We start from the raw sequence: 26,686 nt of genomic DNA, 5'->3' as shown, positions 1-26,686 counted from the left end.
AGGTTTCCAAGAGTACTTCACCTCCAAAATGACATTTTTTCATCAGTTACTCACTCACCCTGTGTTACATTGAATTAGTGAACAAAACTGGCATGCCTCCACGGTGAACATAGAATCCAAAAACTGAGAAAATTCTTGATTAGTTGAAGTTATAGGGGTCTGCGTTAAACAAAGCTATGTTAAAAGATCCATTTACGAAGTCTGACACAACTCGTGCAGTATAATCCAGTCATTTGCTCAATATTTCCTTAACACAAGCTTTTTTGCTAAAATGTTACTATTTAAAACATTTTCGCAAAAATAGTGCAGGTGCACCTCTTGTCCATGAGGCTCAACAAAATGTGCTGTAGCCATCTAAAAAAAAGGCCCACTCAAAATCTACATTTAGAATATTGTCACCACATCATCTTGCTGTTGGTAGCCCTTTCCGACAGGGAACTGAAGCCCTTATATCGCTCTCATCAAAGCCATCAGACTCCATTAACAAACACTCTGATTCTACCTTGCTGAACACGGTAGCTGCTGGTCTACTGCAGCCACGATCTGTAGTTTGTTTGTGTCATTGTGTGACTTTGGTGAATCCAAACTAGTCCTTAAAAACACCAAGTCACACAATAACACAAACAGACTTCCAGTTGAGGCAGCAATAGACCAGTAGCTCCCATGTTCAGCAAGGTACAATTACTGTTTGTGTCCAAAGTTGTCCAGTTTTGAAGAGAGTGTAGATTTTTTTATTTTTTTTATTTAAAGATTATTTTTTGGGCTTTTTTGCCTTTAATGTATAGGACAGAGTGAAATGGGGCGAGAGAGAGAGAGCGGGGGGTGACATGCAGTAAATGGTTGCAAGCCGCAAGCGACCACTGCATCGAGGCATCGTCTCTGTACATGGGGCGCTGGCATTATCCACTACGCTACCGACGCCCCAGGAGAGTGCAGATTAAGTTTCACTTTTAGTTCAGTTCCTCATTGGGACGTACTGTTTGGGAAGTACTGAGCATATGACTAGATAAATGTCACTTGTATTATGCTGCACGAGTTGTGTGAGATTTTGTAGACGGATGTTTTGATAAAGTTTTGATGTGTTAAATGAGGACTGGTATGACTTTAAGTCATCAAAAGTTTCCCCATTTTTTGCCTTCTTTTTTTAACTGGAGACATGTGAGAAAAACATTCAAGTCAACGTAATTGCTATACAAATGATCACTTTGTGGGTGAAGTATTCTTTTAAGCGTGATTCTCATAGCTGTGGGGCAACCAAAAGGATCCTTGTCTGGTTCAGTTTTTTTGTGACTAACAGCATCCTCTCCGTCTTTTCTGCAGGAGCATCAGTGAAATATAGTGTGCTCTATCTGTTGGGCCTGGCGTTGCCTTACGTTCACTTCATGTTCCTCATCTGGGTGGTGTTTGAGATTTTCACACCCATAATGGGTCGCAGCGGCACCGAGATACCTCCTGAAGTGGTGATGGCCTCCCTGGTCACCCTAGCAACCATTTTTCTCTCATCTTTCTTTGTAAGTATTCAACAATGAACAACAAATCTGTTTTTTTTTTGTCAGCAGGATAACCTTGAGATCACATTGGAGAGTGTATTCAGGACAGAATACACATGACCAAACCAGTTTTACTGTATTAAGCTCAAGGCAGCAGTTTTGTTTGAGCAGTTTATTGACATTAAATGTGTGACTTTAGATAAGCAAACTAACCTCTGTGTGTAATCTACCATTTCACCAAAGTGTTTTGATGTTTGTTGTAATTTCAAAAAGACTGCAGCGTAGCTTGTTCCTCCACTCTGGTAACATAATATATTTCTCTCTCTCGCTCAGCTGCATTTTATCTACTTGGTACGGAGCACTAAGTGGATCCTGGCTGGCCTGGGCTCGGTCTTCATCGTCATGTTCCTGTTGATGTCCTGTGGCCTCCTCTTTCCTTATTCAGGCAATCCTGACAGCCCGCGGCCGAAACGAGTCTTCCTTCAGGTTCAGAGTCACACCACACATAGAGAAGCACAAATATACACACAGAAACACATGCATCTAAATCTTGTTCGGGAAAGGACGTGGAAACGCCTCATATATTCAAATTTTTTCTCTCCACAGTATGGGAGTCATACATTCCATTCAGATTCTTTAAAGTTGTCTTTTCCATTTTCTTTTCCAGCTCTGTAAAAAAATTGTATTCAAAGTGGTAAAAATCCAACATGAACAGTTTAATGTTGTAAAAAACACTTCTGCTGCAGAATTATATTGCATTTTGTTCGGTCAATTTTTTTGTTCTGCCTCAAGTGACTATCCCGCAGAGCAGCCTCTGCCTACATGATTAAAATCTTTTGTTGGGAGCAGGTGAAATACAAAGCTTCTACTGTATATAGCATGTTTTTGTAACTGGGACGCTGCACACCATGACATCTCTCCATGAGTTTTTGTGATAAAATAAAAGTGCTTTGATTCCACTCCTCCACCTGCTGATGTGAATCACAGAGAGTAATTTTGGCAGAAAGTCACTCTTTAAAACAGCTATTGAACAAGGCCGGTTGGAGGAAGATGTGCGCTAAAAAAAAATAAATGAAAAATGTTCGTGTACCTTCCTGCAGCATACAACACGGACCTTCCACAATCTCCAGGGCCAGGTGGAGAGCAAAGACTCAGGTCTGTGGATCAATAGTTTTGACTACACAGGCATACAGCACATCCAACCACATATCCCCGAGATCAACGACAGCGTTCGCACCAGCTGCCGTGAGGACCGGCCCTTCTGTGGTTACCCCTGGTTCCTACCTGTGAAGTTCCTCAGCAAGTCAGTAACACAGCCTTGTAGCTGACAGCATTGTTTCCATGCTCTGATGTAATTGTCTTCACATATGGACCTTTAATACTTTATATTCTTCCTATCTGCAGGAAGAACTGGTACCTTCCTGCTCCAGAGGTGTCTCCCAGCTCTCCTGTGGAGTTCAGCCTGCTGTCGAGAGAGGAGACCAGCTGGGGGACGATCAAGATGACCTTCAGTGTGAAAGGTCAGGAGCACTTTATGTCGCCAAACCAACACAAATACACTAAGACTGCATCCACATGAATATGTTTCTGTTTTAAAAAGCATAACTATTGCTACGTTTATGCCTAGTGTCCAAACTTCTCTGGCTTGTCCACATTCCCAAACCAGAGACCTTTGAAAAACACGGCTGACCCATTTTGCCCTGAGGTTGCTCTGGGGTTTTTGTTTGAGTCTGGATAGGTGGAAAACAATGACGCAGACACCCATGTTTGCTTCCCAATCAGAATTTAACAGTAACAGAATATGTCAAGCCAAAACATAACTTTTATAATTTCATCCTTTTATTGTGAGTGCTCCTTTCCCATCGCCACAGCTCCCTCAGGTGATGGATTATGCTCCCTGTACTGCTTCAATATGTCGCCGTATTTGCTTTGTAACAACTCCCAGTTTATGTTTTCCGCTGCCTTGACGGCCTTATGATAATTTCAGTAACAGTTCAAACTCGTCATCACTCCAAGCAAATAAATGAGTCATGTGATGTGCATTTTCAGGCGTGTTAGTATGGATGGACACTACGTCTAAAATGGTGCCTTCTTTCTAGGACTTGCAGGTAGAGAGAAACACTATGATAAAAAAGACTTGCAACTCAACACCAATGTTACGTGACTTAAATTGGACTTGAGCCATATGAGCAGTGCAGAAGAATCTTGGCTGGTGACGGCAGCATATTCACAGACAGGGCAGGCAGCAGTGGCTGTGCATACTGAAAATATCCAGAGACACATCAAATGGGATGGAGAGTTTACATCAGCACTGACATTATGTCTGTTGAGACGTTTTGAGACGTTAAATGATTGATTGAAAGTTCAGCGTTGATCTTGGAAACATTAGTTGACAGCCTCAACACTGAGATGTCATAGAGATGTAGATGTCTGAGCACTGTGAGGACATATCAACACATCCGTGGTGGCTTTAAAAAATCTCGTCAAAAGGATCGTAAACACCCAAATTTATACGTCAACTGAGCAAACGCCATCTGCTGAGGAAGATCATGTGGTACGCTCAAAAGCTCCAGAACAGCTTCATTTGTGTACACTCATTATCCAGCTGGTTGATCTAGGTGTGTATGTGTGCATATATGTTAACTTGTGTCCTGTCCTGTGCAGGTCCCAGTCACATGTCCCTGTATCTGATGCCTCACCGAGGAGCCAGCCTCTCCACCTGGTCCTTCGGTGACGGGACGCCTCAGTTCGACCTGAGCGGAGAATATTTTGTCTTCTATTCCCACGGCCTTGATGCCCCTACGTGGACTTTCTGGTTTGAAATACAGGTACTGTCTGCATCTTACTGGGCTTTCTGTACTTGTTGTACTTATTAACATTTAATGTTGCTGCTATTTGTGTTTTTGTCATGTGAATTATTCAAACTGCTTTCTGTTTTTGGAGAGGAGATAATCTGTTAAAGCATCAGTTTGTCACTGTCACCTGTTAGTTTTGGTTATAAGAAATTAATAAGAAATTAAGATATCTACACAACCATCTAACTCAAATAAGCATATTTCCCACCATGTCAAACTATCCCTTTAAGATGGTTTTCCTTGCCCACAATAAATCCTCAGGTACTGCTGCACCTTTGACAGACTTAAGTATCCAGACAGATGCTTAGTTTTTTATGCCATTTTTTTCATTCCTCGCATATCTAGCTCTAGCTATAGCAAAACTTCACCTCATGGTCCCAGTCAGTGATGTCTGCAGGAGATTAACTCGTGGCAGGACACAGTTGGACTGTGTTGCTGTCATGTGAACACCATTAAACTCCAATTTTTGAGACTTATATTTGAATTGCATTAACAATTGCATGGGTTCAAGCGAACTCCATGACTGTTTAAAGACTCTTCTAAAGTCCATTGCATAAGCTGAAACACATGCAGCATAATAAAGCTAAGGCAAAGTGATTTTTCGTAGGGCCTGGTTAAACAGCTGGTCTGACATTCATGGCGTTCCTTCTTTCAGCCTCCCAGAGATCCGGACCCATCAGGCCCTGAGGGGATGATCTCTGTTGCCATCTCTTCCCACTATTTCTTTGGACAAGATAGAAGGACTGCTCAACTGGAGGGAATCCTCCACAAGTTTCCCACATGGGCTTTCCCTTCGTCTTGGGTCAGTACCTATGACATGTACCGATACTGAGGATGCCACACATCACAGAGGCCGACGCTGAGGAGAGCTGAGGGTTGCAGGGGCCCCAGAGTGAGATAGAAAAGATTTCAAGGAACAATACTGAGGACCAGCCCTGACGCCTTTTCTCTCTGACACAAACGCACACTCTAACACACACTCACGCTCCCTCCCAGCCTGCCTGAGAGACCCCCATCACTGTGTCAGTAGGCTTAGTAGCTAACCAAGCAGGAAGACGCGCTGAGACACGCCAGAGGTAAGCCGATTCGCTTACGGACTTGACTAACTCGATGACCGATGCACTGGCCACCGCAAGCCTCGTGCTCACTCCTGGGTTAGTGAAACAAAGGGGTTAAGTTTTTTTTTTTTTTTTTTTGTACTCAATCTGTCGTGCCTTTGCTTTACTCAATCCATCTAACTCCCCTTCTCACTTTCCCTCTTGCTCACTTCCTCCTGTTCTTCCTCTCTCATGCTTCCTGAATGAATAACGTCGCATGGCTACTTCCCCTGCTCTCTCTTTATCAGCAAACCACTCGGGCTATTCTCAGACTAGATGCGTCTCTGGCTTCCTCTGCAGAAATGACACCACCACTATATGCACTGTAGGTGTAGTAACATACTGATAGATCCGTTTGGGAGGGGAAACAAAGAGAGCAGTTTTTGTTCGACCCCTCTTCCGACTTTAACTGGAAACTTTGACACTTTAAAAGTCACTTTTCATCAACATGCACTTGTTCATATTCTGAGCAAATAGTTTTCGTATTAACTGTGAAATCGCTCATTATCATTCCTCAATAACACCACTGATTTGCAGCAAGTCGTACGCCTGTGTTTCAACGAGGAATGCCAACAATCTGCTTTAATTGTCAGAGAATCTGGCATGCAGAGGCAGAAAACTGTGCCTGTTAAATGAAAACAGCTGGCTTCAGTCAAAATGTCAATGTGTCCTTTAAAAGGAGTAGCTTACCTGAAGATTTTGTGCAGAGGTCAATGTTGAGGTCTTAAAGTTTTCAGCCTGATGTGTTCAAGAAAACTTGTAGTGATTTTGGGCTCGATGAGACCAGAACTCACAGGGAAACGTCTGAATGTCCTATGATTTAAAACTATTTCCCGAGCCTTGAGGGTGATTGGGTGGGAAACCAGCAATGCAACTCCACGCTCATTAACAGCACCAGTGGCAGCTTGTTCTGTCTCAGGTGGAGGTGTTGGTTCTTGACATTTACTGTAAAAGTATTTGTACTTGTTTTCAAACTTGACTTCTGGTCTGTGCTACGAGCTGTCCTCAGCAGCACCAATGGATGTCTGTGTCATAAACTAAACAGTTGAGAAAACAGAAGATTAATCAATTTTGAAAATAATCCTTAGTTGTGGCCTAGAGGAAAGTTATCCAGTGCAGATGGAGATAAGTTAATCAGACCTTTATGAATTTTGAGTTAATTGTTCTCACTTAAATGGCATTAAAACAAAATTTTTAAACATCAGGACCTCAGTAAGAATAGCTGCTGCAATGCCGTAGCTCATGGGGATCCTAATAAACTAAACTAAACCAGGTAAAAACTATGTACATACAAATTACAACAACTCAATATAGCAATATAAATATTTAATTAATCCAAGTGAAAAAAAAATGGGTGAAGCTATATTTTATGGGTCTGAATTTTCAGAATCATTTTCGAGTAGTATCCTGCAATGAACTATGCAGACCATGTTCAATCAGTATGCTCACAATTACTTAATCCTGTTTAATTACCAGCTGACTGTGCAAAAAGTGTAAATCATTGTACAGGCAAACACACATTTCAACACATCTGAAGAATAAGATAATAAAAAAAGAATATTTACTGGGGGTGTAATGATACATCGATCTGAATCAACATATCGATTCAGTGATCAACAAGTGTAAACATTACATATCGCCATCTTTAATATACACCTTCATTTTCAAATTCCCATAGGTTGTTTGTGTCACCATTCCCATCCAAGTGCACCTCTTTCCTGTACATTCAAACTGTGCAGGCGATAATGGCAAGCAGCCAAAAAAAAAGACTGAGGATAATTACTGATATCATCTCATATAGATTGAATTGAATCGAATCAAAGTAGTACAGTGGCCAACTTTGTACTATCAGCAAATATCGTATTTTCTTAACAATCAGTTTCATTTTGTACCATGATTAAACTTGTGATTAACACCCCTAATGTTAGTACCAATGTTAGTACCAAAATGCATTGTTATTTCCAGGAAATGGAAAATTATAAGGAAATAACAGACCTGTAAGATAAAGCATTATGAAAAGCAGTTATATGCAGATAGCTCCAGGTGGAATTAAATTCTCTTACCATAAATAATCTTATCTGTAGAGAGAGAGATGATTGAGACGGCGTTAAAGAATCAAGAATGAGCTGTAAAACGGTAATCCGTTTGGGAAGCAGTAGATGAAGCTTGTTAGCCCACTCTGCTCATGTAAACTCTCAACTGAGAAACATCTAGCTAAGCATCCACCCAGTGAGGAGCTGAACTCTGCTAAACTGTTCATTTACTGTAACTTTTCTGACCTTCAAGTTGTGCTGAAATGGTTCTGTGAATGTATATTTATGCATTGATGCTGCTGCGGACGCTTCTACCAGTAACTGTTGTCCACTCATTTTATGGTGTGTGTTGCTAATATTTTTTTTTATATATCACTCATCTCATGTGGAGCTGCATCTTTTTATTGTCTAGAGCCCAAGTATCACAACCACAACCTTGTTAATATGACCTGTGCTACGTGTCTACTTCACAAAGTTGACCACATAGAACACCGTGTTACCGTCAGGGCCGGATTACACTAGAAAGGAAGTGGTTTGTACCACATGTTGTCTTCACACACTGGAGGGCAGAGTGAAAAGCTAGCTGTTTAAACATGGGGATAAAGGTTAGTCTCTCTTGGAAGGCCTTCATAGTGTTGCACTTGGTTGCTCACATGAAAAGTGACAGAAATAGTTTAGTCAGGAATGAAAAAAGAGAGCTAAAGAAAAGGTCAATCCCTTGCTCCTCTCTCACCTCCACCAGGCCCAGTGTGAAATGGGTGTTAATGCTGGTTTTGGAAGCTTATAGAAAGGGTCATACACAGATTCCACTGCCCGGCATCAGAAAGGTGTCGGGGGAGGCGAAGCATCTCCACTTCTGGTGTCCCCCATGGGACCTTATTTCTGAAAACATATATATGATAGTCAACGGCAAGAGACTTTTGATCCTGTGTCAATTGCGCAATGAGTAACACGTGATGTTTGCCAGTTTAAAAGATAATTTGCAAGTCAAGAAAGTCACAGTGTTGTAATGCCATTTAGTTTTGTGTGAAATTGCTCAGTGAAGTAGATCTCGTCTCACACAATATAACTAACCCCAGTTAGCTAGCTTTTAGCAACGCTATGGCTAACTTAGCTATGTTCCATACACAAATGTATTGTTATCTCACCTGCTGCATTTTACCCAGTGACTCCAAGCCTTTTAAGCAACCGGAAAGTTCAAGAATAAGCAAGAGCCGGTGCTTTTGTGAGAACATCCTGGTACAAAACACAGAGTCATCACAGCTTTATCAAGAGAGAAATTTATGTCATGACTTTGGCGATCCTCTGTTGTCCTTCTAAATATGTCTTCTTACAGTCTAAGGCTGTGCTCATGTGCTCCTCTGCAATGATCCTATTTCCTGAGCCGGGAAATGGTATCGCTGACTTTAGTGTGATCAGGATCTTAAGGTCGAAATGTGGAAAAACATAGCCATTACATAGATGTGTCAGAGCATTTAAACAATACTTTGACAACAGTTTGAAGCTTTACATCATAAAGTGATTTTGTCCCAGACTTGTTGCTGCACCAGCACATCCCCCGAAACTACTGAAATATTGCTTTACCTGATAACTGCTAATAACTAACTTTTCTAGCTTATCTGGGTCACGAAGTGGGCAGCGACTGTTATAACCTAATACCATATTACAAGTTACATGTAAACAAAAACTGACATTCATAATGTGAACTAATACCAAATATATTCCCACCAACCCAACATTTACTTTCATCTGCTATGTTTCTGCATATATGACATCAACTCAGCAACTTGTGTTCCAAATTTGCAGCCTTCCCAAATTGTCATTCAGATTTGAGGGGGTGGTCATGGGAATTTTCCCAATCAGGAACTCTGTTTTCAGAATATCCTACACCACATGAATGTAGGGTTATACTTAAACTGTTTTACAACAAACTACAACTGCAACATAATATTGCTACAATTCAGATGATGATTTGTCTCTTGCCATTGACTACCATACATATTTTTTTCCGAAATAAGGAGCCATGGTGGTCCGCCAGAAGGAAAGGGACTTTGCCTCTATATGCGACCATCTGACAAGCCCTTCTGATAGTGTATAAAGGCCCCTTCAGTGTCACCACTACCTCCACTATGATCAAACTTAGTGTCCGACACCAAGATAACAGCTATTAATGTTCTCGTAAAGACTGGTTTGAATGTTACTGTTGGAAAGATTTAAATGACTTAGCTAACTAATGTTAGAGAGAGATTATATTGATGGATTATAAAGCATCATCATGTTTGTCTCTGGGCTACCTCTGTTTTCTGCTAACAGCAGAGTGGTTCCATCGTGTTTTTGATCGCTTAGTCAGACCGTCCCCTCCCTGCTGTCAGTCCCACACTCTGATGAAATCTTTTAAACGCAAAAGTCACGTTGCTGCTTGTCAGCAGTTTGACTCCTCTCATATGTTATCACAGGTGGCATCGGGTTGTAAAAGACTTGGGAGATTGTTTGCACTTGGGAGATCAACTGAGCAAAATCGTCTTTCATCCACTTTGTGTTACACCCGGTGACGTGTTGTTGTGATCCATGTTGTCCGTTTGGCTTCAGTCACACACAAAAATAAGAAATGCTGACATAACGGAGGCCTTAACATTTTGCTTCCAAAGAAACACAAAATGTTTACTGTTGTGGACACAAACGTCTCAGTGGTCTTAAAAGCTATCAGGTGCTGCACTGTACAGAGTTTTTATGCACGTGAATTTTTGTCTGTTGTAAAGTTTGAACGTAAAATCCATCACAGCCTTCGACAGCACTTGGCGGACAGAAAAACAGATCGTCCTACTATGCTCCTTCTTTTATGCACGATGTGTAACGAGAAGTCCTCAAAGTACTCTAACTCAATCTGCTGAGGAAGATAGTGTGATACAATTGAAAGCTCCAGAGCAGGTGACATTGTTTTTGTCAAAAGCCAGATGGTCTTATCAGCTGACTGCAGTATGAAAATATGTTAGCGTCCTTTCGACAAGCAAAACATTAGACAACTGCTGCTACGAATTTGACTTTGACTGGAAAGAAGATGTTACATTTAATTGGCCGGTGAAATAGTTGTCAACACTAGAGATTTTATACCTCTCCTCCACTGTTTTTGTTAAAGGACCATACCTGTGGGATTATTTGTTTTTGTTGTACATTTCAGCCATTTACCACAGATCATATATACGTCAAATAACTGTAACCTTGACAGCAGTGGGACAAGACATGCTATTCACTTTGATATATTTTTCCAGATGTCTAACAGAGACTGAAAGCTGCCTGCTGGAAAAATACTGTACATGGGAAATAGTCGGCTATAATGTAAATGTGCTAAAACAAAGGGGGAAAATAGTATGGTCCATCTTTAACCATTTCTTCCTGAAACAGATGTTGCTGCATTAAAGGGATAGTTTGGATCTTTTTAGGTGGGGCTATATGAGGCGGCACTTATTCATAGTCCGTGTATTACCTATAGTAGATGGCAGTCGCTACACCCCCAGTTTGGAGAAGCAGGAGTACTGACATGGAAGCTAAGCAAGTACTGCTGTGGAAAGGTGAGCAACAAAATGTATTTAAGCTACCTAAAAGAAGGTCCTTTTATCTATCAGTTTAAATGTACACTGTATTTAGAATTTTTTCTCTGCTTTACTAAGCCATCAGACGGCAACTTCCGACAGGGAACTGAAGCTATTGTATCGTTCTCTTCTAAGCCAGACTCCATTGAGAAAAACAGCACACAGCTGCTGGTCTACCGCTGCCTCGGTAGGTTAGTTTGTTTTAGGGTTGCACGATAATATCGGGACGTCATTGGTATCAGCTGATATTGGCTGTAAAATAAAATATCGGAATCAGCCAACATGCCTGTAATAACAGTACATCATCGGCATAGGACAAAATCGGGTTTAAAATTAACTATCAGAATTGGCCAACACGCTTTTTCTTATATTGCGCAATGAATGAATGTTACATTTATTAAAAAGTATTGTATTTCATGTGTCCATCTGCTGGTGGGCCATCACAATAAGAGTATGCATGCAAAGTATGATGTTAATTCCACTACAGAGGAGACTTGATGATTACTAAAATTAGGTAGAGAAAAAAAGTGGATATATTGATATTGGTTATCGGTCAAATGAGTTGTAGTCTTGCTCACCAGACCTTTCTCAAGAAAAGAAGGGTCTGGCTGCGCCAACTCTCACTTTAAGATTGGAGGAAAAAAACGCCCCGGCTTTTTTTATTTCTTTCAACAAATCACAATCGTTCTGGGCAGTGCCACAGCAACGGTGCGCTTGCAAAAATATTGCCAGAGGGAAACAGATTTGGTGTAACACGCCCACAAAAATAACGAAGATCAAACACCGCAAAAGTTAGTAAAGGACGTTTGTCGACTATGACAACCGGAGGTGGTAGGGCGGGATTTCAGCGGGTGGCTCGTTCCACCCAATGAGAGGCTGATCTATGCAGTGAACTTCCACCCACTCAGACTAAATGAGTTGTTACATATCAGCATATAGGATATCGACAAAAAATACAATACCGTGCATCTCTAGTTTGTTTGTTACTGTGTGACTCTGGCCTTTCAAAGGGTTAGGTCAGATTCACTGAAGTCACAAAATATAACAACTAAACTAACTGATCAAGGTAGAGGTAGACCAGCAGCTTCCATGTTCAGTGAGTTAAAATTACTATTTTTGCCAATGCAGTCTGGCTTTGACAAGAGCATAGATGGGGAACTGAAGCAGTTAACTGCTTTCCTGTCAGAAACGGTCGTCTGCAGGAAGGTACAGTGATGAAAATACTCTCAGTATTGCATACACTTGAACTAACACTGATTGTCCACAGCAGTATATTGCTCAGCTTCCGCGCTGGTACTCCTGCCTGCTTCTCCAAACTGGAAGAGTGCTGACCACCATCTACTGTAGGTAATACAATCACAATGAATAAGTACCTCAAACAGCCCCACTTTAAAGGATCTGAAGTATCGCTGTAACTCTGTGCTGCTCTACAGCTGTTCATAATGGAGTCAACACCAGTCTGCAGCAGAAACACAAACACACACTCACTGTACATCAGTGTGAGGAGATATCCATAAGTGCTGTGTGGCGGCGATACAGACGCTGCTTTAAGTGACAGACAGTGGTCTAAATCTGCTTTATTGAACGTGCTTCAGTTGATATGCAGAGTGTCTATGGGAGATAAAGCTTTATTAACAAGTGTAAATGGATATTTTTCTAAAAATCTGTTGTAAAGTGGCAAAGAGGTTGATTTTTATAAGAGACTAAAGGACATCATGGAAACACACGATGGGTTTAAAAGTGTTTTTTTTTTCAGATGTATTAAAGTTGTTCATATTTCCACCAACATCACAGTTTGTTAAAAATCCACTTGTTTCTAACAGATCATCTCAAGATGAGGCAGCCATTTTGTTTTGAGTGTGGTTTATAGTTACAATATTAAAGCAGCTCTATACAATATTCAGAGCGTTAATACAGCAGTAAACACCTATTTGTTATGTAAAGATATAGTGGAGTGATGGCGTCCTGAGCAGGGTGAAGTCGCGCTCCCTGTGTGTGTCTTAGTCTGAGCTTCTCTGTTGTTTGTTGTGATTGGAAGCCCACTGGCTAGCTCATTGCTGCTGCTCTGCACTGCTCTTATATGGCAGTTACCACTGATATCAGGGCCATGGCATCACAAAAGCGTAGCACCCACCCTCCTGTCCTCCCCCCGGGTTAACACCATTAGCTCTGTCAGCACTGTTGCTTGTTAGCACCGTTAGCTGCTAGCCGTTGGCTCAGAAACCTCCATGTTGAGAGTCATGTGTAGACAACCTCTGAATCACAGATAAGCTCTGAATATCATATAGAGCTCCTTTAAATGGGATGATGGTTGATATAAAACAAGAGATGGGGTTGTTATTCTAAAAGCACGAATGCACGAGGAACTGCTGTAAACGCTGTTGGTGCTCCCACTGTTAGACTGAACCATACACCGAGCGCTGCTGGAGAGCTCAACGTAGAAAAAAACTCCTTTTAGAAGAAAGTGAAATCAAATTGTGACAAAATCTAATGTATTAATGTAACATGGTCAAGACTGAAAGGCTGACCATGCACTGCGCAGCGTTTTTTTTGTTGTTTAGTGTAAACTCACATGTGATGAAGATAAAGCTACGTCCAAGTGTAACAGTCAGTCAAGGAAACTAAAATCAGTCACTCACACGGATGTTCATATCAGCTCGAGGAATAAGCAATTTCACTGAAATCTATTCTGGGATACACATTGAAATGTCTTAATGCCTGTTGTCGGAGGATGTCCTTTTATTTTTTAAAAAGATGTTTAATTTGTTAACAGTTTTGTTATAGTACTATACTGTGTTTTATTGTACAACATCTTGACTTTTCACCCTTGCCTACTTCTCTAGCTGTTCAGTTTTTGTTCTGAGAGTTAAATTGAGTGTTTTTTTTTTTTTAAATGACTGATCATTGTTTTTCTTTTTTTGTGATTGATTTGACACTTTAACTCCTTGAACTGCTGTTTTGCTTTTTTAAAGATTGCATATTTGTCTGTCTGTTGGAATTAAGTGATTGATATGACTGTTGGGATTAGTGGGATTGATCTGGTTACAGGGTATCCATCTATTGAATGGACGGGATGATTTTACATTATGCAAAATGCTTGAATTAAATTAGCACTTGTACAGCAATTAAAAACCCTTATTATGTTGTTGGTTGTATTGCATTCACCACATGTACACACAAACAGCGGATTAGATTATAATTAGAAACACAGGCAGCCAAACCATTTTTAAAAATAATTTATTGGTCTTTATGTACAAGGAAAAAAATGAAGTAGAAAACCAAACATGAGTAGAAAAGGCAAATGTACAAGAGAGTATCTTTACACTGCATTGAGGATCTTTGCTACTGCTGCCCCAGAAATAATACTCTGAGTCGAGAAGCAGGCAAAACTTTTTAAACTGTACACAGGAGGAAGGGAGCGCAGTCCACCTCTGAGTGAACGTGACACCCGAGTACCACGAGACACACCTGACCGACCACTCCTCGCCCGCAGAGAAAGAAACCAGAAAAGATCTGCAATATTCATTTCCGTAGGAAATTGTCTTGTATGCCGTCAGCATTAGTTTTGAGCATCAATGGTTATGTTTCAGATGAGAGGGATGGGGTAAGGATGTGTGATTTTTTTTTTTTTCCCTCCTCTGCATAATGAATCAAACGCTCAATCGAAGCAACCAGTTAAAACAGAAGGCCTCTGGACGTAAAGTCTTTGGTTCGTCATGTTACCGTTTTCAAGTCAAGTAAAGCTTACAGCAGAGCAGCGTAGTGTGGCTGTAGGCTTGTTCAGAGTGGAGGCGGGCCCGCTGGAACGGGATTTACGTTGAGTGACGACAGTACATCATTTTGCCCTTTCGTGAAAAGTGAGTGTTCTAACAATACAGGCAGTTCATAAAACAGAAACCACTGGAGAAAGGAAAATTCCAAGAGACACCCACACCCGACTCGTCTTGCACTTGCCGACAAGAGAGCAAAAATGTATCTACAAAACAGGATTTGGTCTATCGTGAAACGTAAAAGCAATCTGCCGGGGAAAAGAAGTAGTGAACATAAAAAAATAAAGCTGAGTAACATTTCAATACATTGAACAATATAATACTGACAAATCTGTGATGAACCTTTTAGTGCTTGTGGTAGACGCCAATACACTTCTTTGATTAAAGGTCTAGTGTGTAGGATTTAGTGGCATCTAGCGGTGAGATTGCAACATTGCAACCAACTGAAACTTCTCCTGTGTGCTAAGCGTGCAGAGCTATGGTGGCTGACACGAAAATGTGAACGGCCCTATCTAGAGCCAGTGTTTGGTTTGTTTGTTCTGGGCTGCTGTAGAACACTCCGTGGAAGAGGACCTGCTCCGTATACAGATATAAAGGGCTCATTCAGGGTAACGAAAACACAACAGTTCTTAGTTTCAGGTGATTATACACTAAAGAAAACACAGTTATGAATATTATATACCATGTACGCCAATATATCCCCCTAAATCCTAAACACTGGACCTTTAACTAAAGGGGGAAAAGTCTGTTATCAGTCATAAAAACCAACCGAGCATCAATTCAGTAATTACCACTCAGCTATGATGCCAATAAATAATAATAATGATCAGGACTAATACGATAAAATCAATTCGCATGCGATGAAAGTCACCAAACATGTCAACACGTTCTCAATACGATGTGGTACACACACTCATAAATCCACACAGAAGCTCGCTAATCTACTTGTCTCAAGTGGTTCAGGGATGTGATATGCATATTGGACTGGATGAAATATAAAGTCCTTATCAGAGAATGAGGGTCAAACTACACAAGAACTCCTCAAATACACAACCATCTCATCCACACTTTAAAAATGATGCCGACGTGTCACCGTTAACACTACCGATGACAGAGATGATGCTCTTTTAACAAGGGATAGGTACAACATCTACAGAATAGGATGGCTTTAATAACACAGTATTATCAATCTGCCTCTCTGATGATAGGAAACACATTTTGAATCTCCCAGATGGAGACTGAAAAGCAAAAGTGTGTTTAAAAGCTGGATAAAGCATCACATGATTTGGTTTTTACACTACAGCCTCAAATATGCTCACCTAGTGAAGGCGCAGCACTGATCTGCTTGTTGTTTAAAGTCTGGACTGTGAAGACGATCAGACGGGTTGATTCTGGCTCAGACACTTCTGGGCATGGACTTCAACAAAGTCAGGGCATTGGTGCATGGGGAAAAAAATCTGAACAGAGGTACTGATCAGTGGTAAAAAACTAGTCTGCACTCGCAACAGTGGATTCTTCTCAGAGAGCACTTTCTTAGAAATCTTAAGGTCGTCACTTCTCAAGAATTACATAGAATTCATACCATGAGTTTTGTCTTTTGTACAGGGAGGGACAAGCTGTAATTGATAGAAAAATAATATTATCTTGTACACTGTTACATTATTGAAAAAAGGTATCACAAAATATTTTTAAATCATATGAGGTATGAAAGTATGAAACACCTCTTGTGCACACAAACAGAACTGCACGCTGTACTGTAGGCTCAGACACACTTCAGTGCATCCTGTAAATGGTTCATGACAAGAGCTTTGTTCTACATTTTGCTTAGCAATGTAGCATGATGCAAATACACTCAGGTTTGTTTTGTTTTTTTTGTCTTTGAACTGATTCTTGCACTGTTTGCATTAAACCAAAGGAAACAATGGAGCTCTTAAGATTTCAAAGTCTCCAGGTTGCACTTGGATGAGTGCCAAAGAAAAGTTACGCACACAAAACATCTGTCTTGGAATAATAATTAAAAAAAAAAAAAAAGACTGGTGCTTTCCTGTGCTGGTCTACAGCCTCCAAACACCACAACCTGATGTATAAACACACAAACTGACATTGGCGGCCTTTTGTCTAACAGCACATTTTGGTAAAACGAGGCCTGTTAGAGGGGAACCATCAGACTGAACCCTATCTCCGGTTGTGCTGTGGTGTCTCTGTGCCAGCCTGGCTGTCTGTCGCTCTCTTATCAGCTCGGTATCCATGGGGGTTCTAATGGACACAAAGGGTGATTAGAACCCCCATGGATACCGAGCTGATAAGAGAGCGACAGACATGGGGGTTCTAATGGACACAAAGGGTGATTCTGGAGAGTGGATAATACTGACTGGAGTAAGAACCTGCAGGAGAGGTACTTTCTGCGCGCACACACACACACACACACACACACACACACACACACACACACACACACACACACACAGGCATACGCACACTTCAAAAATTTCCAGTCAGCCACTGCTGCTGCTGCTTCCTCCTCTATTTGCCTCGAGTTCACAGTTCAGAGTCCAGAGGAGGCTCCGGGCTTCAGGACAAGGTGCAGTCGTAGGCTCCCTCTTCATCCCCCTGCTCCTCTGTCTGTTCGGGAGGACAGTCCTCAGAGGGGGGACGGGGAAAACCCCCTGCAGGTTCCAGAGAGGGCAGGGCCAGGCCCAGCGGAGCCGCTACTCCTCTACTGTCCTCTGCACGTGGTACCGCAGCACCTCCCAGCCCCTCGGAGCCACCGAGCTTGGAGCTCTGGCTGGTGGGCTGGAAGGCCTCGGGCTGCACCTGCTCAGCTGCTGAATCCATCAGCTGCTGGAGCTGCGGCTGGATCAGGTTGAGAAATGGTTTGTATCCCAGACTGGAAAAAGATGAGGGACAAAGGATGGGAAAAGGTTAAACTAGGTATATGTTCTTCACCATTATATAAGATTTTATTTTACCAGAACAGCCGAACACATTCATCACATCATTATAAAAACAACTGAAATTGTTACCATGTCCTGACAGTAGTACATAAGACAAATAATCTGTGAAAAAAAAAATCATGATCCTCTGCCTCCTCCTAGTGCTTCTGATGGTATTTTCTAGAATCCACCACAGCTGATTAACAGCTGCATTTGAGACTCCTCAGCTCTGATTAGCTGTCTTCATTATTGGATTCTTGCAAATGCCATTAGGAGCACTACGAGGAGCCAGAGAAACATAAAACATGACTGCCACACTCACCAGTCAGTGGAGACCCATGCGTCGACAGCTAATAAGCCGTTACGAACACTCTGCACAGTTTCTTGGGGAACTTCGGGGCTGTCCAGGAAGCCGATCACCTGCTTTATGACGCCGGCGTCCCGAAGGATCAAACCAATCACTACGCACCACTCGAGACAGCCCGCCTCCATAAACACATGAAGGAGATACCTGAGGGACACAGAAATGCTGCTTTAGATTCACACTGGGTCAAACAAAGAGAGCAGCAGGATCATGGAAGTGAGGTTTAGTGACGATATCTCACCTGAGCTGCACCTGCGACTTGTGTGGTCCTTTGTTTGCCAGCTCCATGGAGATGTGCTCCAGCTCAGCCTGGCTCAGGCTCAGAGTGGAGGAGTTTTCATCAACCATCGTCCAATCTCCATCCACCACTGAGCTGGTCTCTGTCAAGTCTGTGGCTGAGCCGACGCTGTACTCTTCCACTAGAGGGGTGAAAAAATGAACAAGAGAAGGACGGTTATGGAAAATAAAAGCTGGTGACAACTAGTGAGTCCCTTTTTTGAGTGTTAATAGTTGAACAGTTCAAGTCTTATTACCTTTGTTGGTGAGCAGGGACAGGAACGCGTCATGCGTCTGTGGCGAGTGCTGGGTGGAGTGAGCGGACGAGGCCGTGTCCATGTCTTTGGGCCTCTGCCCGAGCCCGTCCAGCCAGGTGTGGTTGGTGGGAGATGCCTGAGGGGGTGCTGTGTCCATGTCGCTGTTCAACAGGCTGTCGGCTGACTGCGACTTTAACAGCCGTGTGCTCAGCACTGACAGTGACAAGAAAACAACATCATGATATATTGGAAAAGAGAAACCCAAGTTCACATATTGATATTAATAATGTATAAAATAAAGCAAGTATGGCTTGTTCCCTTTCTGTGTGCTTTTTAGCTCGCTAACAAATCAATCTGTTCCTCATTTGCTGCAGCCACTAATCAGTCTAAATTTAAGGTTTACAATGTTGAGCTTTCAGTGATGTCTGATGTGTAAAACAACATAGCTGAAAAACAGCACTTCTGTAAAAACAGACTCCTCAAGATTTGGTTCCTTTTCTGGGCAGCTTCTGTACTGCCTGAGTCCTGTGTCACTCACCTGTGCGACACCGTCCGTTCTTCAGAGGTGAGCTGATGCTTCCCACAGGAATAACTGGGAAGGGCCAGAGAAAATCCTTGTGGAGTTTCTTCAATGCAGACACAAAATCCTCAACGCGGGCCACGCGGTTTCGTTCGCGACACAACCAGCCGATGAGTTCGAAGCCCAGCTGTGCAGAGAAGCAACCCAGGTCGCGGAGGCGTACCTGCTCAAGGAGGTGGCGGGCATGGCGCCAGAGCATCATGTCGATATACATGTTCTCTGCGCACTCCACATCCCGACTGACAGGAATTAACACAGGGAGAAGGAGAGGTAGAGAGAGAAAATGTGGAAACATTTAGATGAGAACAATTTAAGCAAAACACAAGAGCACCAGTACTTAAAATATGAATTAATGCAAAGTCCTGCTTTAGGTTGGGTCTTCAAAATCAGACCCATGCAGGACTCTGTGTCACTGTGTGTGTGTGTGTGTGTGTGTCCATACCCTTTAGCAGAGGGTCCGGAGGGCATACTGAAAGTCTTCTGCAGGTTGAACTTGCCCGTAGTGATGGCGTCTGCTGACTGTGACAAACTGATGCTTCGATTTCTAAAGAACTCAAAACCGCCTGTTGAGCTGGGTTCCTAAAGACAAAAATTAACAGTTCACTATTTTATGTTTACAGTATGTTTGTCGGTACAAAGCATGATGGGGTGTCTGATCTGCTGAAATGGAAAACACTGAACATGTGATCTCAGTTCATTTGCCTGAAGACCTGATAACTTTTCCTTAACTGATACCTATAGACAGTCTACGAAAAGTGGTAAGAAAAGGAAATTAATGTTTGCGGAGATTATTTGAAGTTCTTTACCTGAGTGGTAGGTGTCGGGGGCGGAGTCTCCATTTCCCCAGAGCCAATGGCTTTGAGGAATCGGATCATGTGCCGGCAGAGGTCCCACTTGCCCTGCTCAAGCGCCGTGTTGAAGAGTAGAGTGGCGTGTTGTCTGCTCACTGCAGGAACCTCCATATTCTTTACAGATGGATAAATGGAAGAGACGGAGAAAGGTGGAGACTATGTGAGCATTTTATGATATCATGACACCCTAAACAGATTTAGTCAGGCGACGATTTTATCTGAGGTGGGAGTATGACTGAGACTTTTTTCATGTTTCTGTCCTAGGCTGTCTGATAACCCCTGCATTACACTGTGGAAGGCTAACTGAATATGTGTGTCACTACCTGCAGTATAATCAGATAGGAGGCTGCTGTGTCCAGGTCTTGAGCCATGAGACATTCCTCAAATAGATCTTTGGGGTTTCCCACAGCGGCAAACAGGTAGTTCCACAGGGCATACTCCGTCTTCCTGGCACAGTGGACGATGGTCTGGAGGAAGAGGGGGAACTCAGTGATGAACTTGGCCACGGTGGGCAGCAGAGGGTCTGGGATGGGCTCCCGCGACGTTGCCTCTTCTTCCAGCACAACGTGCACCATCAGCTCCATGACGTGGGGGAAGTAGGGGAGGGAGGCACATGACTGAGCCAGCATCAAAGCCTGCGGGAGAGGGAACATTAAAGAGCAGAAATATTGGACTTTGTAGGTGTGCAAACAACCACAGGTAGTATCACCACCACTTATTGACCCAGCTGAGGGGATGAGATAGGAAGCCTCATGTACCTGTTCACCCAGGTTGCGAACAAGCAGCTGCCTCAGGATGTGATGGAGGTAGATCTGGGAAGTCCTCTCTACGGTGCAGAAGGGAAACAGCGCCTCGAGTGGCTCGGAGGATCCCTGCAGCCCGTCATAGAGCACAGTCTCATTGGTTGCCCCCAGCACCAGGGCATCCTCGAACAGCACGGCAAGAGGGTAGATGTTGATGTGGAAGGGCAGCATGATGCGCCTGGAGAGGAAGGAGTGGGGCTTGCGATGGTCTCGAGGAAACAGCGGCAGCCAGACTTTCATGCCTGCCTCACCGCAGGACAACCACAGGGCCTCCAGCAGGTGGCGCTTCTTCTTGTTGGAGCGACAGGTGGTCCACACATTCTCCACACACTGGGCCAGCACCACCGGAGGACAAAATGGTAGCTAAGGGAGAAAGTGTTATAGGGATTTAATAATAAAAATGTAACACAGCATATGGGTAACATGCTGCTTTAGATTCTATATGACATTCAGAGACAATCTCAGACATTAATATTATATTCATGTTCTGAATGTAAAATAGCAGCAAACCACTATTTGCTATGCAAATGTACAGGGGAGTAATGTTGTCCTGACCAGAGAGTGACTTCAACTACCTCTGTGTGTTGCAATCCCAGCTCCTCTGTGGTTTGTCAGTCAGTGCATGTGCGTATCCCACTGACTCGCCCATCGCTCTTGCACTGCGCACATACGGCAGTTAACACTGATATCGAGGTGACAGTGATGTGAAAGCTTAGCGCCCACCCTCCTGTTCCCCCTAGTTAACACCGTTAGCTCTGTCAGCACTGTTGCCAACTCATACGCTTTGAATTTTGCATAGAGTCCCTTTGAGGTTGTAGAAGACTCACCTTAAAGAAGTATTCCACTGCTGAAAAGATGTCTTTTCATAAAACTGGACTGTCTATGCAGTCGAAAGACGCAAATACTTCTGAAATTGGCTCTATATGACCATCAAAAACAGAGGAAAGGGGCTGTGGCATTTGCTCAAGAGGTAAAAAAACAACAACTAACAGATTGAGCTGCTTCTATACTCTGTGTCTGTGGTGGTGGGCATATGAAAATGCAGAATTACAATACTTTGAACAACAGCCCAAGAGCCTGGGAAAATCCGCCAGATTATGTATTCAGGTCGTCCAGCAAATTTTAGCTGAGAGATGATGAGCAGCGAGATCTGGCTCTTGGTAAGATGGAGGGAAGAGTACCATAATCTTTTTACAGATAGTACCCACATTGTTATAATACAAAGCTGGTTAGGCAGTTTACATAAAGTGTTAAATGTTAAATGTTGCACAACTTTGATTGTTTGTAAAATTGAAGAAGGCTGCATTAATATTAGTTCCGCATTTTTTCCTGCATTTTGTTTTTGAAAAAGCACAGGAGGGAAAAAACAAGTTCTTGAAGCACTGGTGCACAACACAAAAGTGTAACTTGAGACCACTGCACTGCCTATTGTTCAGACTCACCAGCTTTTTGTTGTTGGCAGGCGTCTCCTTCTCTCGTACCTGTGGTCCTGAACGGTCCCTCTGCAGCATGATCAACTGGCCAGCCAGATTCAACATGATGCTCTCTGCCATGCAGGCCTGAGATGGACACACACACGTAAAACATGAATGCGAACACACTTAAAGAGACAGGAAAGTTCAGTGTATATGTGTGTGTGTACGTGTGTTACCTGCTGCGGGGCTTTCAATGTGATGCCTGTTTCTGTGCGCACAGAGGTGAGCGTGACGGAGACCACGAGGGCAGGGTGAGGGATGTAGCGAGACATTGACACCTCCTGCAACAACTCAACGCTGGCTGTCGGGTGTGGACTGGAACATAGTATAGTATAGTGTTTTATTTAATCATCACACATAATACAGAAAGTATAAAAAACACAAACAGTATAAACAAAATCAACAGTCTATGTATTCAGTAGTGACTGAAAAGGATTAGGCAGAGGCAAAAGCTTGTATATTCCTGTCCTACATCATTAGCAATGTAAGCTATTTTCCAAAAATTCCACACAGTGAGATTTATTAGGAAGTATAAGTGAGTAGTAAATTATATACAGGGCCTCGTGGTTAAATATATCCCTAGATTTACACAGGATTGCTATTGACTTTGAAAATGTACCCTATATATAGTGAAAAAGAGGTGAGCATATTATAATTTAGTATCATGGCCTTCAGGTAAAAACACTAATGAAGAAAGAAAAAAACCAAGGCAAAGACTTGGAGGACTTTAACTTTAAGGTATTTGAACAAATCCCCAGTACGAAAGGTGACAGTATTTGACTGCTCTTATTTTCTTTGAACGTCTATGCAGTCAATGTTTTAAAATGCTGGCATGCCGCTTGCTAAAATATTTTATTCAGGTAGAGTCCCTGATTCAATATATTCCTTGTACTTGACTGGAAATAAAGGTCACTAAAAATACTAAAGTAAGCAGAAATCCTTAAAGTTCTGATGAAGTTTAAAGTTTCTGAGGCTGGTCAACTACTGCTCACGAAAATCAAAGTCTACTCTCAAATACGAGAAGTACTGCTGCGGCCCAGCTCTGTCATGTGATGGGTTTTAGGTCAATAGCGTTAACTTAAAGTCTCTTTTCCCAGGGGAAAATGTGGCTGAGTAACACTATTACCTAACACTATTATGACTGCTGGTGCCAGAGATTTCCCTGGTGCTGGAGCGTGTGAAGGGAAAACAGTGTGCTGAACATAGAGACTAGTATTTAGTTCATCCAGAGAATTTTGCCCAGTTGTCAGTTTGAATTCTTTTTGCCAAAGCGGTGGGTAAAGGTTTAGAGAACTGGTTCCCAACCTGTGGGTCTCTACCCCCACTAGGGGTCACTAAAGCTTCACAGGGGGTCGCAAGGCCTTCTTGACTTAAAGGGGTGTAAGAAAACTTTTTTAAGCAGCCATTCCTTCATTTTTGTACAGAAAACTAAATAAAACTGTTACTTTTTTAACTTAAAATTATTATTCAAGATTAAGACTTAAGAGAGCTTCACTCCTGCTTAAAAGCCTAAAAGCATGAAAAAGAAATACGTTTGACATAGAAAAAAAAACTACAAGACAAAGTCAGACAAATAAAAGCCTAACACAATGCACACAATAGATTATCCTTGAGGAAAAGATTAATGCCATATATGCAGCGGTGAGTGCTACGTTCTTAAGACAAGACTGAGAGTATAATGTGTGCACACAGTAGCTCACCTGTCGCTCCTCCTCTCTATGCTATAGAGGCAGATGGAGCAGTCAGCTCTGAACAGGATGACCATGTCTCTGAACACGTTGAGCAACAGAGTGTCTGAGTGCAGCTTGGTGACAGATGCAAAGGCGTTGTCCAGGTTGGATGAGCGTTGATAGAGCCGCAACTAGTGTAAACAGGGAGAAGAGAGGGAGAGGTTGTAACGAGACTTTACACAAGTAGAATGACGATGACTAGAAGGAAATAAGGGCATTTATATGAAATAGTGGGGAAGTGAGTAAGTGGTGCTTCAGTCTCACCTGCTCTTGCTGGTCTGTAAAGTTGTAACAGGCCACCACCACATAGTCCTTCCACCAAGCCAGACCTCCTGTCACTGTCATGTTCTGCTCCTATAGGGAAATGCAACAACACAGGTTAGAATTATTTACTTGTGCACAAATATATCAAAACTTTTCCCAGAGGTAACACTTCCCTATCACCAGTTGTTCATTGAGAACTTTACTTAAGTCCTTCAGAGAAGGTTACATGTTATTTATGTTTCAGTCTACAATGTCACATACCTGAGTGATGTTTCCAAACAGCTTCCATTTCCTTGTAAATAAGGAGTAGTGTGCAAAACCCCGCCTCCCCGCTACAGCCATGCACTGGCCTGCTGTGTCTATGGCTGCAAACTGTACACACACAAACACACAGATTTCCATAAGGCAAATGATATGTCATGTATTGACACAGATTAAAAAACACACACAGAAAACTTAAGTTTTATAGACATTTTTATTGGCTACCAGTACACTGACATATTGACAAGTCTAGTTTGTTTGTATAATCATCTATCATATAAAATGGGCTTTATAGGCTCACAGCAGCAGCTGTTCCCGACCCAACCCGAGCTCTCCGACACGAGACGGCAAATTTGACTATACCTTACTTCTATACATTTTCTCTCGCTCCCACACCTTGTAAAACAATAATTCTGCTTATGTACACACTTGTGAACGCAGCATGGTTAGTTTACTTTGTAAACATTACTGCTCTGTAAACGTAGCAATATCGCAGCTTCAAGAGTCTGAGCACACATGGGTGAAATGATATCTGTACATAATGTTTGTAGCATCAGATGCCCATGTGTCCCGGAGGCAAAATGACATACATACACACACACACACACACACACACACACACACACACACACACATTCCCATACTTACCCGAATAGGCCAGTTGCTCTCTAGGTATGTGCTGTGAATCTAGAGGAACATAAACATGCCATGAGAAATACAAGATAATAACTATACCTCAATCCACTGAACAAGGCTGCAATGAAATATAATATTCTACCAAGAAATATTTCAAAACTCTTGCCACTGGTGTATAACTCCAACTAAACCAGGTGTGATGACTGTGCATCCTTACCTGGACCACGTGCCAGTGCTTGTGTCCCAGTAAAGTGCTGAGTCCCTGAGAGAGAGAGGAGTCGGGGTTGGGGGGATGGTGCAGCGGGCTGCCGTCGTGTGGGTGTAAGTGTGCGTGCGGGTGTGTGTCAGAGGTGCTGTGGACCTGCGAGGGGTCACCGCAGGTCAGGTAGAGGCGGTCTTCACCATGGAGCAACACCTGTTCCTGGTTACTCTGTATTATGGAGGGAGGAACAAACAGCATGAATGTTTAATGCGTGTGTGCGTGTGCGTACGTGTGTATTCACAAACACTGATGTTGTGTTTCCTCTCACCGTGCAGGGGTTGACTGTGAGGGCACTCTTGATGAAGTGGAACTGCAGTATGCCGGCCTGCAGCGAGGGGTGAGAGGGTGTGTCCATGTCCTCCTCCTCCTGCTGCTCTTCCTGCCTCTTCCTATCCTGTTTGTAAGGGAGCACCCAAAGGTGGTAGCCCTCTGCTCCCCAGCTCTGGAAAGGGGGAAGTGCAAGTCAGTATGCATGTGTAGGGAGTTCAGTATCATTATCCCTTAAATAAGCATTAAAATTCAGGACTTAAATATCTAGATATCCTTTTTTATGTTAAAATGTAGATGGTGTGACAGTAACAAACAGATCCACTTGCCATAGAGCTGATTTTAATGGGGTCTTTCTTGGTACCATCAGAACGATACCTGAGGAGAGGACACAAAAAATAAACATGAAAAAAAAAAAACCAAGAAAAAGGTTGATGTGAATTCACACTGAATGAAGGTTGTACTAGTGCATTTGTGTGTACACCTACGCAAAGTCCTCTCCCAGAGTGCAGATGAGGTGAGCTCCGAAGACACTCCACAGCGACAGGCCGCCACACTCCCATGTAACCATGGCAACGCTGTAGTCAGGTGACCAGCAGATCAGCTTGACTGGGCCCGTCTTGTTATAGGTGTCTGGACAAGCAAAGAATGCAGATACGTTATTAGAGCTCACAAAGCTTTTCTTATAGTTGTACTTAAAAATACAAAAGTGAATGTTCTGCAAATGGTGCGATGGAAGCACTGTCTCATATTTGACACTGAATCAAGTTATACTGTGCTCTTCTTTATAGAAGGGTAATCTGGGAACATTGTCAAACACCCCTTGTTTTATTCACACATGTTGTAGTTTGTGGCCAAGATTCTTTTTGTGCACTGAGCTTATGAATATCTG

The 26,686-nt window shown here is 42.6% G+C and overlaps 2 protein-coding genes across 2 annotated transcripts in view; one reads left to right on the top strand and one right to left on the bottom strand.

The window, feature by feature from the left end:
• Positions 1 to 14,210, top strand: part of ermp1 (endoplasmic reticulum metallopeptidase 1) — a 32,641-nt gene extending 18,431 nt beyond the window's left edge. Inside the window, exons 10-15 of the mRNA XM_033647392.2 lie at positions 1,321 to 1,511; positions 1,824 to 1,976; positions 2,591 to 2,793; positions 2,895 to 3,010; positions 4,155 to 4,318; positions 5,001 to 14,210. Of these exons, the coding sequence (XP_033503283.2) occupies positions 1,321 to 1,511; positions 1,824 to 1,976; positions 2,591 to 2,793; positions 2,895 to 3,010; positions 4,155 to 4,318; positions 5,001 to 5,177 (1,004 nt within the window). The 3' untranslated portion in view covers positions 5,178 to 14,210. The remainder of the gene's footprint in view (positions 1 to 1,320; positions 1,512 to 1,823; positions 1,977 to 2,590; positions 2,794 to 2,894; positions 3,011 to 4,154; positions 4,319 to 5,000) is intronic.
• A 76-nt stretch (positions 14,211 to 14,286) lies between these two features.
• ric1 (RIC1 homolog, RAB6A GEF complex partner 1) overlaps positions 14,287 to 26,686 on the bottom strand; it is a 49,083-nt gene continuing 36,683 nt past the window's right edge. Inside the window, exons 9-27 of the mRNA XM_033646693.2 lie at positions 26,283 to 26,427; positions 26,124 to 26,172; positions 25,796 to 25,969; positions 25,483 to 25,695; positions 25,278 to 25,316; positions 24,630 to 24,740; positions 24,369 to 24,458; positions 24,075 to 24,235; positions 22,551 to 22,689; positions 22,342 to 22,458; positions 20,855 to 21,262; positions 20,420 to 20,731; positions 20,052 to 20,210; positions 19,688 to 19,824; positions 19,204 to 19,484; positions 18,666 to 18,878; positions 18,374 to 18,551; positions 18,091 to 18,279; positions 14,287 to 17,722 (exon numbers count right to left, since the gene is read on the bottom strand). Coding sequence (XP_033502584.1) covers positions 17,407 to 17,722; positions 18,091 to 18,279; positions 18,374 to 18,551; positions 18,666 to 18,878; positions 19,204 to 19,484; positions 19,688 to 19,824; positions 20,052 to 20,210; positions 20,420 to 20,731; positions 20,855 to 21,262; positions 22,342 to 22,458; positions 22,551 to 22,689; positions 24,075 to 24,235; positions 24,369 to 24,458; positions 24,630 to 24,740; positions 25,278 to 25,316; positions 25,483 to 25,695; positions 25,796 to 25,969; positions 26,124 to 26,172; positions 26,283 to 26,427 — 3,431 coding nt within the window. The 3' untranslated portion in view covers positions 14,287 to 17,406. The remainder of the gene's footprint in view (positions 17,723 to 18,090; positions 18,280 to 18,373; positions 18,552 to 18,665; positions 18,879 to 19,203; positions 19,485 to 19,687; positions 19,825 to 20,051; positions 20,211 to 20,419; positions 20,732 to 20,854; positions 21,263 to 22,341; positions 22,459 to 22,550; positions 22,690 to 24,074; positions 24,236 to 24,368; positions 24,459 to 24,629; positions 24,741 to 25,277; positions 25,317 to 25,482; positions 25,696 to 25,795; positions 25,970 to 26,123; positions 26,173 to 26,282; positions 26,428 to 26,686) is intronic.

This window comes from Epinephelus lanceolatus, chromosome 19 (genome assembly GCF_041903045.1).
Source record: "Epinephelus lanceolatus isolate andai-2023 chromosome 19, ASM4190304v1, whole genome shotgun sequence".
Classification (NCBI taxonomy): Eukaryota; Metazoa; Chordata; class Actinopteri; order Perciformes; family Serranidae; genus Epinephelus; species Epinephelus lanceolatus.
The sequence above is the reverse complement of the archived record's forward strand: the minus strand, read 5'-3'. Positions and strand labels throughout refer to the sequence as shown.